The sequence below is a fragment of the Herpailurus yagouaroundi genome, unplaced genomic scaffold, assembly GCF_014898765.1.
Source record: "Herpailurus yagouaroundi ecotype Mexico unplaced genomic scaffold, PumYag 213, whole genome shotgun sequence".
In the NCBI taxonomy this organism is placed as follows: domain Eukaryota; kingdom Metazoa; phylum Chordata; class Mammalia; order Carnivora; family Felidae; genus Herpailurus; species Herpailurus yagouaroundi.
This window is the reverse complement of record NW_024412444.1, coordinates 9,977,222-9,992,170: the sequence shown is the minus strand read 5'-3', so window position 1 is coordinate 9,992,170 and position 14,949 is coordinate 9,977,222. Positions and strand designations below refer to the sequence as shown.

At 36.7% G+C, this 14,949-nt stretch overlaps 1 protein-coding gene across 13 annotated transcripts in view; it reads right to left on the bottom strand.

Annotated features, from left to right (window-relative positions):
• Positions 1 to 14,949, bottom strand: part of CFAP20DC (CFAP20 domain containing) — a 238,572-nt gene that overhangs the window by 90,074 nt on the left and 133,549 nt on the right. For all 13 annotated transcript variants that reach the window (XM_040454584.1, XM_040454589.1, XM_040454595.1 and 10 more), the window contains 3 exons: positions 3,548 to 3,684; positions 2,702 to 2,864; positions 951 to 1,067 (listed from right to left, as the gene is read on the bottom strand). In XM_040454584.1, the coding sequence (XP_040310518.1) occupies positions 951 to 1,067; positions 2,702 to 2,864; positions 3,548 to 3,684 (417 nt within the window). The remainder of the gene's footprint in view (positions 1 to 950; positions 1,068 to 2,701; positions 2,865 to 3,547; positions 3,685 to 14,949) is intronic.

Here is a 14,949-nt window from a genome sequence, read left to right as displayed (position 1 = left end):
GTTCATCTTTAAACTCCTTGATATTTGCATGGGGGACATTTTAGATTTAAGTTTTACAATATGCAATAAAAGGAATTCCAAAACCCATATCATTTTTAAAGGGTCCTATATTTTCCCCTTTGGTTCCACATAAAATGGAGTGTGTTTACTTTAAATTACAACTCTTGCTGAAACAGACTCTTTTAAACCAAGCTCTTTCCTTCAGCATCTTAAGAAAATGGACACAATTAATTTTTCTATCATTTTATAAAAATAACACAAATCCTAACAAGTTGAATTTCAGCATACCCAAGAACCCTACATTTTTGAGAAATTATGGTAGCAGATGAGTACAAGACATACTCTGGGCTTGACTCAGGGTAACTACTGCATGTGCAGACAAATCTATCCTTGCATTACCTCAAATCCAGTATTCAAAGGGATAACTATAATAGCCACCTAAATTTATCTAATGCTTTACTGGTTGCAAACAGTTGAAATTTTAACCTACATTATATCAGATGGCATAGAGTCAAAAGGGAGAGACAGTAAATGTAAAAAAAGATGAATATGCATATCTGAAAAGGGCTCAATTTAAAAAGAAGAGATATAAATGAAACATGAAAAATTACGAGTTAAGTTCAATTTTAGGAAAGTCTGCAGGAAGAAACCTCCCCTATCAAATTTGGGCCGTTTCTAAAAAACAGTAATTTAAGCTTATTCAGCCTTTGAGAGTAGAAAGTAGGAAGTCCTTTATTTCTGCGGTACTGTCTATTTAATCCAGCAAATCTCCGTTAGGGCTCTAGAGCAATTCTTTTGCAGAAAATTTGATTTCCATAATCCCTGTAGAAAAGATATTTATATTTTAAATGAATTGGTTCGTAATCCTTTGAAATTTACAACCTGCAGAGAGAGATTCCATTGTTCTGAATAATATACAGATATAAGATAGTATTGAATTAGGGTCGTACCTCGGTGTGCCTCTGTCCTTTCTCTGTTGGTGCTTTTTAATCGTAATCTTCTCCTGTTATTATTCTTATCTGCTGATGGTTCTTGAGGGGGATGTGGGTGCATAACATGCAGATCAGCTGGTATGTTTTCATATCAAAGAACAAAAAGCCAGAACAGAAAGTAGTATATGGTTTGAAATAACTCAGTAAATATAATTAGAGCCATAATGAGAATGTTCCCGTATCATTTTGACATCATGCAAAGCTATATCAAAAGCATAACTTATTCCTTCATGGAAAATAGGTATTTATTCCTACTCCAATATTAGGATCATATGAGGCTTTCAAAATTACTAACACATTTTATTCTTGTAACATAACCTTACAGAGAGCTACAGGTAATTTAGTTAATGTTAATCACACAACACGCTATATTAAAAAACATAAAAAATGGAACTGATAGCTAATACAGAAGAATAATTTCTTCCTTTAAAAGAAGAGGTAGATAAATTTCTAAAGAACCATAGAGAACTGAGATTAAACCTGAAAAAGAATTCTTAAGTGTAATTTAATTATGTAATAGTAATAATAATAATATTCATAGTAGCACTTAATAATAACTGAATGTTTAATTTCTTGGCACAATATGGTATATTTGACTGATTTTTCTTCTTGAATCCTCACAAAGACCATGTGAGGCAGTCATTACTACTATAGTGCCAGCAGTAATTTTATCCCCATTTTATAGATGAGGAAACTGAGGCCCACAAGGTTTGGGAAATTTGATTAAGGTCTCACAAATGGTGGTAGAGTTGGGACTAAATATCTGTGTTATTCATTTCTTTATCTCAGTTTTGTATTGCATGGGAAATATAGTCTGTAATAATGATCATTAATCTCTAAAGCAAATAAAATGAACACAAGTGCCCCCCTTTTCAACTCTCACAAAAGTCAGACATGCAAGAATGGAAAAACTGACAGTGAGTGGTAAGCCTTTGGTGCTGGTCTCAATCCTTTCCAATGATTACAAATTTCAAATCACTTTGCCTCTCTGTTAGCCATGAACCTTCAATCTATAAAATGGGACAAAAATCTCCCCTTCACCAACAGGGTTATTTTTATAGCAACAAGAGAAAATAAAAAGCACTTTATAAATGGAAGAGATTAGTTAAAAGATATAATTAAGAAAACTTAAAATGCAGGTGGAGTTCTCAAAATATAGTGACAGTAGAATGCTATATTATTTCCTTGCCAATCATCATAAAATAAAAACACAGGGTACTGTGGCAATTTGAAATAGTGGAATAAAGAGAATAATAGGTTCTAGATGATAATATATGTATAAATTTGAACATACTTCAATATCCACCATCTTTTTCATTTTTATTTATTTAATTACTTTTTTTTCATATTTTTCATTTTTAAATGATAATTCTCTGGATGTAAGATCTAGTCAAGAATATAACTTCGAATTTATCTTCACAAGAACATTTCTAACTGTTTTCCCCTAGCTATCAAAACTTATGCATGGTGGCTCAGTAAGTTAAGTGTCTGACTTCAGCTCAGGTCATGATCTCATGGCTTGTGAGTTCAAGCCTCGCATTGGGCTCTGTGCTGACAGCTCAGAGCCTGGAGCCTGCTTTGGATTCTGTGTCTCCCTTTTTCTCTGCTCCTCCCCAGCCTGCACTCTCTCTCTCTCTCTCTCTCTCTCTCTCTCTCAGAAATAAATACACATAAAAAAAATTAAAAACAAACTTATGCACGATTCTTACCATGAATAGGTACGGTCTGCTTTATTTGGCAAATATTTTCTTTATGTCTTTGCTCCTCCGACGCAGGTATCAGTGAGGCTGACATTTCTGCACTGCTAACACAGTTCTCTGCCATAGACTGTTGGCATGATCGGTTATTTCTGGACCCAATGGATCTTATTGTCTATAAGGAAAAGGAATTATCTGCACATTTTTAAATATGGGAATTGCATTTATTTCCTGTAGAATATACACAGATTAATAATATTTGGGCAACTAAAATGTGAGAAAAAAAAACTAGAGGAAATGAATAGATTAGAAAGTTGGTGGAGAGGAAAATTATAGTAGAAAATTGGAAAGGAATGGAAGGAGAAATATAACATGAGATAAAACAGAAGTCAAGCGAGTCTTCTAGACACAAGTTAAAATGTGCTTATTTGATACATTCCATCTTTAGTAGGTAGGTGGTGAGTTGAAAATTTCTGTGTATGTCTGAAATTCGGAGGAAATTAAAAATAAAAATACAACATTTGAGAATCTGGTTGTTGTAAGGTGTCTGGTGATGATCCAATTCCTTTTTGAAGGAGAGACCATAAAATGTGCTCACATATATTTGTCTTTAAGTTTTGTGAACACAGTTAATGAAAAGAATACTCAGAAATGTTAATTGTGTTGATATGGCAAAAATAAAACAGTTTTGAGGTTTTTTTAAAAATCCAGAATTTGTTCCAAATTTATTCAAGCCTTCTGCTTTTGGCATGTAGTCTCTCTCCTTCTTCCCCAACCCCCAATCCCTGCACTGGGGAAAAAACCCTTCCCTTCCCATGCCTCTCACGCTTAGATGAGCTCTTCAAATCTTGCTCCTACCTCACTGGATATCCTCATGTTATTTCTTCTGCCAGAGAGTGGAGGTGGTCCAAGTACTCTGGATCCAAAGGCGATATGACAAACATCGTGATTTTTACTGGTACGCACACTGCCTGTTCCCTTGTTAATGAACTGATCTGTTTTGTTTAAGGAAGGCAATAATAGTCCATTAATGGATATAATGACTAGTACCATGTTGCAATGTTTCTGAAAATACAATCCAGGTGTCACATGATCCAAATTCCACTACAGGGCACTTATAAAAAATGCAGATGCTGAAGCCTAACATCAGATCTACCAGATCTGTAGAATTAGCATCTTAGGGAGGGGAGGCAGAAATCTATAATTTTAACAAGCTCTCCCAAATAGTTCTTATGCTCACAGTCATTTGAGAACCACTGCCACAAATATTTTGCCTCAAAAAAAGAGAGGAGGAGGGAGAGAAAAGAAAGAACAGTTACTAAAATATACATCCTAGTAAGGAAGTAGTTTAAATAAAATTAAGTCAAGTGAACAGATATTTGATTGAGCACTCTCTTGAGCACATAATAGAGGTTATCAGGGACACAAAATAGATAAGATATACTGCTTGCCCTTGAGGAGTCTAGAGGGAGGTGATAGTACAACAGGTAACCGTAACACAAAGCAGACCAGTGGGAATGAAGAATAAGTGACCTCTTATACCTCAAATAATTAAAATTAGAATTACCCTACAATCCAGTAATCACACTACTGGGTATTCCCCCCCCCCCCCCAAATACCAATACATTAATTCAAGGGATACCTGCACCCCTATGTTTATTGCAGCATTATTTACAATAGCCAAACTATGGAACTATGGAAGCAGCCCAAGTGTCCACTGATAGATGAATGGATAAAGAAGATGTGAATTATATACACACACACACACACACACACACACACACACACACATACACTAAGTTACTAAATATTATTTAGTGTTAAAAAAGAATGAAATCTTGCCCTTTGCAACGACATAGATGGAGCTACAGAGTATTATACTAAACAAAATAAGCCAATTAGAGAAAGACACATACCATATGATTGCACTCATACGTGGAATTTAAGAAACAAAACAAATAAGAAAAGGGGTCAGTAAAAAAGAGAGGGACAACCAAGAAACAGATTATTAACGACAGAGAACTGATGATTACCAGAGGGGAGGTGGGTGGGGGAAGGGTGAAATAGGGGATGGGGATTAAGGAGTGCACTTCTCACGATTAAAAGAAAAGAAAAAGAGTAAGTGACTTCTTGAGTGGACCTTGAATGACATAAGATTTCAAGAATGAAAGATGTGGGGTGCCCTAGACAGAAAAAAGTGTCTGAATAAAGACGAGGAAGAGTGAACTGGTAGGGTATCCTTGGGGAATGAAATTACCAGTTCAGCTGGAAGGATGAGTTTGGGTCACAATGAACAGAGCCTTAAAATGCTAAGAGCCAATTTTAAATTTGGTTAGGCAACAGGGTATCATTGAAAGTTTTGTGGGAGAAAGAGAACAAATTGGTTTCACCTCCAGGATAAGGCAGATGTGATTACCAAACCTTGCTGTCTTTCCCTTCTTCTGGGCATACAGCTACATTACATTTTGAGCCTTTTCTGCAGTTATATGGGTCATGTGACTGAGTTCTGGTTAATGAGACTGTAAGAAGTGAAATGTGAGAAGTGTAAACTAATTCCTGGCCTCTAAAACCCCCTGCATAATCCCCAGTAATCTCTCTGCCCTCATCTCTTGATAAGATGAAGAAGATCCAAGGGAGGACTTTAAGGCTCCGAGAAGAATCATTGCATAAAAGGAGACTTGGTCTCTGAATGACCACATGGAAGGCTGCTGGAGGAACTCCTGACTAGATGAGGCTGTGGGGCTCTTTGTGACTGTAGGTAGGCTTCCCGGACTAAAAGAGCAGGTGAGGGTGATGGTCCTTAAATCAAAAAACTGCCTGCAAGCTAGAAAGTCTTCTGCTCTGCTCACTTGCAAGACAGAACCAACTTGAATGTGATGATGTCGGCTCCAAGTAAGTCCACGTTTGTCCCACAGTCCTGGATATACATTAGCTATTGGCCACTTCCTGTCTGATCTATTCCTTGAAAAAATTCCTATAGTTAGCTGGGTGGTCTCTTTAGCCTCTGCTGTAGAGCTATGATTTTACATGTGCTAGAGTTAAAAACCACTCCCCTGAGAAGGCATGAAAAAAGGCACAAAAATTAGTGAAAGCATGCCACGCTTGGGAAGCTCCAAGTGTTTATTTAGATCTGAGTGGAAGCAACATGTGTGGAAAGATGGGTGTTCTGGGTCTGGTTTTGTGTCTGCAACAGATGAAGCTGAAGGGTTGGGCAAGGGTCAGATTGCTGACATGATATGAGAGAATGTTTGCTGGACAGAAGACTAAAATGGCTGGCAAAGTGGTGAGCAGCTGTACTGTTTCAGTTTTCTTCAAATTCTTGAAGCCCTGTTTGGTAGAAGAGAAATTCCATTTGTCCAAAGGGCAAGAACATAACTAATGAGAAGAATTTACTTCAAGGTTTTACTCCAACATAAGGAGCATCTTTCTTTAATTAATCATGTCTGGTCATGGTGGTGGAGAATTTTCTGTCATTTTGAAGGTGTCCAAGCAGAAGTGTGGGAAGATATTCTGGCTGTTCTGAGGCAGATTCAGATACCAGATGACTTCCTACTTTCCATTTCTAGCCTAGTCCTCTCTTCAGAGCTCTACTCCTTGTCTCCAGTGGCCTTCTTGCTCAATTCCTTTTCCACGTCTCCAACATGCTTCCAACAGAAAACTTGGTCTAGAGTATGGCACTACAATCCGTTGAGTTTGAACAGTTAGGATCTGGGTATCATTCTTGACTCCTCCCTCCACCTTCTCCACAGCCAATCCATGTCCACTTCTCTGTACTGCCTCTGCCAGCACTGCAATCCAGGCGATCATCATCCCTCTCCTGGATGATTGCAAAGCCTCTAAGTGACCTACCATGTCTGTTCTGGCTCCCTGTCCCATTCCCTCTCCAAAATGCGGCCAGAGTGGTCTTATGATGGATGCACTCCTTTCCCTCAAAACTTTTCAATGGCTTCCCCGCTGCTCTTAGGATTAAGAAGAAAGCCCTTAACAGTAGCTGCAAAAACCTACATGTTCTTGCTTCACTTCATACCTTTCACTCTCATTTTCTGCTCTCTCAAAAGCCTGGCCTCCTCAGCTCTTCCTGCCTACCAGACCATTTGTGCATGCTGTTCCCCATGGCTAGAAGGCTCTTCCAGTACAGGTATTCCCATAACCTTTCCCTCACATAAATTTCCATCAAAATTGCCCTTTTACATGTGTTTGTGGGATTCTCTGATAATATATGCTTCAGTAGATATAAACTCAGTAGCCTACTTCTTCACCCCTGAATTGCTAGTCTGGTGCCTGACATGGAGTTATAGATACTTGTTGAGCAAAATGAATAAATCATTAAATGTAATGAATCAAAGGGATGTTGGATTAAATGACTAAATATTTCTTTTTTTTAATTTATTTTTGAGAGAGAGAGAGAGAGAGAGAGAGAGAGAGAGAGCGCACAGAGAGAGAGGGACAGAAGATCCAAAGCGGGCTCTGCACTGACAGCAGCAAGCCTGATGCAGGGTTTGAACCCACGAATCATGAGATGATGACTTGAGCTGAAGTCAGATGCTCAACCACCCAGGTGCCCCAGTGACTAAATATTTTTAACTTTGGCTAGAATTTCAGTTTTCATTTTAAGAAAAATCTGTCTGTGAACTGAGGACGAAGACTGGATAGGACTGGACAACTCCAGGATATGGGGGATGAGAAGGATGAACAATGACCAACACACATTGATAATTAAATGAGTGGTATGGCTTTCAACAGTAGTAATGCTATGGCACTACAATCAGATGCCTACTCAGATTACATGTGAAATTTTCTAGTGTTAGCAAATAGATTATTGGTTGTATGTACATCTGTGTTTTAAAAGTCATTATAAATATCCATTTGGAGTTAACAAAACCCTGTTAGCCTCTCAGGACCAGTAACAGAAAGAAATGACACTCAAATCCCAGGCCAATTGGAAAAATTTGTTATAGAATCTATCATCGTTTGTACCTTTTGTGACCAAGTAGAACAAATCTTGGACTATTGATTTTGTTCTCAAATGTGGATTTTCCCCAGAAAGAGCCACTGAGGGTCCTGAATGTCATGGGAGTTGGCTTGGGCCTACACGGAAATTTTCAGTAATCAGAATAGGAGAATTTTTTTTTTTTTTTGGAACTTCCAGTCATGGGAACCATTAGGAATGGGCATATTTTTTGCATATCTTTCTGTTCAAACATCTTATGGGGCAATTTCCTTAATGTTTTTTCTTACTCTCTCTCTCTCTCTCTGTGTATATATATATATATACATATATATATATATATGTGTATATATATATGTTCCCCCCAATTAATTTAAGCTCCTTTGAATAGAAAGGCCATTTATTTGGTACTGTATGTATCCCCACCTGTGGAGCCCAGTACAGTACATGGTAGACAACGGATAAATCTCACCACAATTATAAATAGCATTCAAGATTAAAAGGAAGATTTTTTTAGGGGAGGGCATATTTAAAAGGTCATACTGATATAGTTCCAGCTTTAATTCAACAAAATGTACATATTAACTAGTTTGTAGGTATTTAAAAAAAATTCCTAAATACCTTGAATTTTTTAGAGGAATATCTTGCTTAGCCGTAGATATTCAGTGACCATTAAAGGTATACCTAAACCTCATATAATACAATCTTCTAAATCACAGAAAGTTAGATATGATCCTCATCTATACAGTTTCTTTAAAGACTAATCTATCACTACGCATTTACATTTAAGTCTATTTTCTAAAATTTACAAATGCTAGTGCATGTTTTCACAAACCAATACTCTATATATCAATACTCTCCCATTAGGTTATCTCCTTAGTTAATAGACTCAACTTTTTGGTACAATTAACATATATACATTCTTAAAGCCTGTTTCATTTTAGTAATTCTATTTATAATCATTGTCATGATTCTCTCTGTAAATATGTATCATGCTATTTATCTACTGTAAGAGAATCCTAATTAAAACCTACAAGGGAAAGTAACTTAGACTTTGGTTTCTAAAATAAAAAGTAAAAGGGACAAAGTTTCTATCTATAATGAGAAACATCTTAATAAAAGAACACTACAAGCAGAAACCCATGCCTTTTGAATTCTAAAGGGAGCTCTTTTAAGAATGATATCAATATGCACAATATAAGGTTAAAAATCACGATTAAAGTCATGCTCTAGGCGTTTCATTTTCTTGAGTTTGTGGAAAATGAACTTGGTGTAGGTCAGAGATGTTACCATTAATTATTTTGCTATTTTATGAGGGGTACATGCCTTTGTAGTTAGAATATAAAACCTGAGGGTCTACTCTCTAATTGTCTCTTAGAAAAATAAACATTCATTTTTGTCTCAAGATACAATGTTCTAATTATAATAGTCATTTAAGTTTGCAGGGTTTTCAAAGCTTAACCAGAAAAACCTGCTGAATTTTCAACTCTAATCATTGAAGGGTCATGCTCAAGACTTACATCTATTATCTAGCAATCAAATCAGAATTAAACTTGCTACCAGAATCCAGACCTTGAATTGGATTAATTTTTATTTTATTATATGTGCACTGTTATAAAGAATGTCAAAAATACAAAAAGGGCTGTTCTGTGGAGCAATATTATTTTAGACAAGGTGCTTAACCTTTCTAAGCCTCACTTTCTTTCATTAAGATTGAGATAATGACAGTGCTTAAGTTATGGTGCTTTTCTTAGATTGTATGAAACAATGCATGTAACATGCCAAATACTGTGCTTAGTAGGGACTAAATGGTTAGTAAATATGCTATTAATATATTATATCTTGAATAGCATTTATCACTTTACAAAGTCCGTTCATAATCATTTATTCCTTCATTCACCTATCCTTTCAGTAATGATTAGGCAACTGCCCTGGCTAGCCGCTCTAGGTACAGAGTAAGACAGGGAATAAGATGAACACATACCTCTTTCAAGGAGCCCACAGTCTCATGGGGGAGACAGATATCACAGCAAGTCATTCATAAATAACTACATGATTACCAGTGTGATAAGAGGTGTGCAGGAAAAGTTCGGAAGGTAATTAAGTGTATTTAACAGAGGGCTGGTATCTAGTATTGGGGTTAGCGGGGGAGAGACATTCAACTTGGAATCTAAAAGATGACGGATATGATACGTACATAGCCTCTGTGCAATTTCCAATCACTTGTGATATTATCCTATGTCCTCCATAGATGAAGAAATGGAGGCTCATGATGTTCAGAGATCTGTCCACACAGAGCAGGGGCTCAGAACTCCAGTGTCCCAAGGCTTACCACATACGATGCTGCCCTCAGTGGGCCACGAGGGCATTGCAGGGGATTCTTCCCATGTCCACTATTTATTTTCTGTGCAGTTTTGTGAAGACATCTGATGAAACACTTATTTTGCTATCTGAAAAGTGGGTCTGTTAATGCCTGTATAGGTAAGTACCAGAACTTTAAGGATATGATAGTTAATGTATGTGGTGAAGACAAATGGGGTTTATGAGGTATCAAATATAGAATATAATACTGTAATATCCTTTTTCAGAGGAAAGAAAGTGGGGTGTGGGGAGAAGGACAAATGGAAACGGAAGTGGGTTCAGTGCCAGGCAGGTAACACATATGTGAAAGGCAGGCATTTACAGAATGTGAGGTGGGGGAAGTGTGGCTAATTTGAGAGTGCACATCCTATGCAGAAAATTTTATTTCAAAACTCTTTTAGACCAGTTGGGAGGACTGGCAGTCTGTAAACTCTGGAAGCGTGATGAAAAGACAAGTAGGTAGGTGAGTGACTAAAGCAGGGAAGGCCTTAGGTGATGAAAATCACTCTTCAATTTTTGCAAATAATTAATACCAGTATTTAGCCATATCTCATTAATAAAAAATTTAAGACATTTTTGAAAGGCAATAAAACACATTAAAAACTAAAATTAGAATAGCTCTTTCTCCACTAAACTTGTGTACGACCTTAGACAATGTCATCTGTGTGTAAAGTTAGGCTATGGCAACAAGATAAAAAGCAATAAAGCACAAGATATTACTTTTCTTCACAAACTCCTAATTTATTAAAAAGCTATCAATGGCCTAGTTTTGGTCTTTACTATTAATGAGTAAAGGAACATTTTCAGGGAAACAGTTTTATCATCTCAGGAAAACTTTCCATTTTTAATAAAGAATGGAGCTTATACATAACATAGGCCTTAGTATATAATTTCCATCATTTGGTTTTGGAACTAGGACAGTTTCCTATAATATGAGAGAAGGCTCCCCCGAAATTGCTTAATGGGAGTGAGTAATTAAGAATGCATCTCTAAAACAGACTGCCTGGTCAATCCTAGGTCTACCACTCACTAATTACTTTATCTCTGTGAGCCTCAGTTTCCTTATCTTCAAAATATTGATTCTGATGGTTTCTACACAAAAAGGTGTATCAGAGGATTAAATGGGATAAATGATGTGTGATGGCTAATTTTATGTATCTATCACCTTGACTGGGCCACAGGGTGCCCAGATTAACTATGACTCTGAGAGTGACTGTGAGGGCAAGTCTGGATGAAATTAACATTTGAATTGGTAAATTCCACCCCAAGCCCCATGGTAGGTGGGCATCATCACCCAATCCATGGAGGGGCTGAATAAAACAAAAAAGTGGAGGAAGGGAGAATTTGATCTCTCTGCCTGACTCCTTAAGAAGTCTGCAGCTGCCCTCCGACTGGCACTTTCACTATCAGGTCTCCTGGTTCTCAGGCATTTGGGTTTGGACAGGAACTACATTATCGGCTCTTCTGGGTCTCCAGCTTGATGACTGCAGATCCTGAGACTTCTCAGTCTCCAAAATTGTGTGACCCAATTCCTTATGATAGGTCTCTCTCTCTCTTTATTCTAAAACCTAATGGTGGAAGTTATCTATCAAGGCCTGTATTATATGTAAGTTGTATATATGTGTGTGTTCTGTTTCTCTGGAGAAACCTGACTAATACACTGTGTAAAAGATATAGCAAAAACTTACTAAACATTAGTGGTGATGATGATGATGATTTGCTGCTTAATATACTCACCTGCTCAAATTATATGGCTAGCATCACTCATCGATTACTTAATTCACAAATATCTATTCAGTTCTTGTAAGTGTTAAAGACTGAGCTAAGTGCTAGGGATACTAGGACCCCTGCAGTTTTGAAGCTCACATTCCAGTTGGGGACACAACAATAAGCAAACAATTAAGTAAACAAGAAGATACCAGGTAAGGATAAGTGCTGTGATGGAAACGAAAGCAGAGTGATGTTACAGAGAGGATGAGGACCTTGATGATTACAGTCCCAGGTTCACCACTATGTGAACTATGTGTAAAAATGTATGTGAGCATAATTCATACTAATACAGTATAGGTTAAAATACATATTTCCCTATTATATCATAAATAAAGAAATTTAATATTTAACTATATACTTAAAAGATTTTATTTTGTCACTACTTTTGGATTTACTTCCCACTATATATCTTAAATGAAAATACTGACATTAAATAAAGAAATGTATTTTAATTTTATAGCAATTCTCTGGGTTTTTCAAAAGACAGAAAAGCATATAGAAGAAACTAAAAATGTCTCATAATTGCTCTAACATAATACATCTAGTAATGTCACAAATCATGAATGAAGTAAGTTAAAATTCTCTAATAGAGGAAGACATGAGAAGTAAAAGTCTTATCTTCCTGCCCCTTGCCTCTACTAGTCCTCGTTCTTAAAGGTCACTGTAAATTTTTTTGTATTTCCTTAAAAAAATGTATGCATATACCAGCATTCCTAGGTAGCTATCTTATTTACTTAAGTCAGTGGGCTCATACAGAAATAGCATCCTATGTTTCCATGTTTCACTGACACAGCTTTGAGACCTTTCCAGACCATCATAAGCAGATCAGGTCATCTGTATAGCTGTATCCATAATATCTTATTGTCTGGGTATTTAATCAACTCCCTACTATGCACAGGTTTTTATTATAACCCATGCTGTAATAGACATCTAAAGGAGAAATGGAAAGGTTGGAACAAGTCAGTCCTGCAAAGTAGCACAATTATCAAATGGATTAGATGTGTTTTTCACATTTAATATTGTAGTAATATTTATATATCAAAGTTTCATCAATATTTGGTGGAAAATCACAGAAAAATTAAAATTCACTCTATGTATGATTTGTGATATTTCTGCTGTTAACGAATTTCACAGATCCTGACCAATATCCAGACTAAATTCCTTTCATGCTTAAAAATTTTTAATGAAGGAATATGACCAGTTATGCCTTATTTTTGCTAAAGATGGGGAAAGAGGATATATAATTCAAATGTAAGAGACAGTGGAGTTTACTCTTATTATCAGACATTGGACCCAGAAATTGTGACATCTCTTTAAACCAATAATCTTTTTTTTAAAACATTTTTTTTCAACGTTTATTTATTTTTAAGACAGAGACAGCATGAACGGGGGAGGGGCAGAGAGAGAGGGAGACACAGAATCGGAAGCAGGCTCCAGGCTCTGAGCCATCAGCCCAGAGCCTGACGCGGGGCTCGAACTCAGGGACCGCGAGATCGTGACCTGGCTGAAGTCGGACGCCCAACCGACTGCGCCACCCAGGCGCCCCTAAACCAATAATCTTAAGACAAGGCTTTACTGAAAGTGTGAGTTTAAAAAATTGTTTTGTTTTTTCCTGGAGTCAGGATCCAAATCCTTCTTCTTTTAGGTTCTACTTTACAGTGAATTTTGTTACCTGATTTGAATTTTGCTTTCATAATGTGAAACCCAAAGAAGAAATTCTAATAAGGATCTCACCAGTGCCAACTATAGTTAGATGATTATTTCAGGGTTGTGCTAAATGCATTAACTTACCTATGTGCAACTGTGCTGTGAGATAGAGATGCCAGTGTCTTCTTATTTAAAAAAGGAGTAGAAGCCCACTAAGACCTCTGCTGTGGAAAGGAGGGTACTTGGGAAAACTGCATTCTAATTTTTAAGCAAATTACTAGTTTTGATTTGTGCTTAGTGGACCATTGCATCTTGTCATTAGTAGCCGAATGCTCAACTTCAATAACCAGACAGATTCTCTGGTTCAATTAAACTGGGGTCCCATTAATGAAAATAAGATCATTAAAGACCCCACAATTCTCTGCAGGCTAACAGTCATTAGCTAATGTGCACTGGGAACTGACAAAGTGAACAGAGCAGAAGTGTGGGAATGTTGGCTTTTGGGAAACACAATTATCTTATTAATTTTATTAGTGCTCTTGATCAAGTTATGTGACAGTCAGCAAAACGCACTCTAAAATGGAAGCTTCAAGGTTTCCTCTTTTGCTCAAGGGAACATACTAGAAAGCATCCATAGGAAGGAACTACTTCTTTCTGTGGCAGCTTCACTGGGCTCTCAGTGTGTGCATTTATAATAAAAAACACAATTGGCATGAGTACTGTACAGTCAATTATAAGAGCACACAGTAATTTTCTCATGCAATTCAAAATCTCATCATGGGGAATCCATTTTTCAGACAGACACAAAAACAAATAGTTAAAATGAAGAAATATCTTCTGGCTTTTCCAAGATTAGAAAGTCTGCCCTTGGGCATTATTCATTAGCTGCACCTTTCAAATAAAATATCTTATACAGAGAAGAATAATTATAATTATATTCATTTATAGTAAGTTTCAAAGCCCACAAATGACAAAATTAGCAACTGCAAAGTATTTGTAGAAAGAGAACCACAAAGTTCAATATACAGTAGCCTCTTCCCATCCCCAGATGATACATTCCAAGACCACCAATGGATGCTTGAAACTATTAATAATGCCAAACCACATATATACTGTTTTTTTCCTATACATACATACCTCTGATAAAGTTTAATTTATAAATTGGGCACAGTAAGAGATTAACAACAATAACTGATAATAAAATAGAACAATTATAACAATATACTGTAATAAAAGTTACATGAATATGTTTTCTCTCAAAATATCTTATTGTGCTGTACTCACCACTCTTATGATGATGTGAGATGATAAAATTTCTACATGATGAGATGAAGTGAGATGGATGATGTAGGCGTGTGACCTAGAGTTAGGCTACTACTGGCTTTCTGAGGATACATCACAAGGATGTGAAACACAGTTGACCACAGGTAACTGAAACCTCAGATAAAGGGAGACTACTCTATTTTCAAGTAATCTTAGCTGCCTTGCATGTGCAATGGGATTTATGTTAAGAGGAACAATCATAACCCTTATG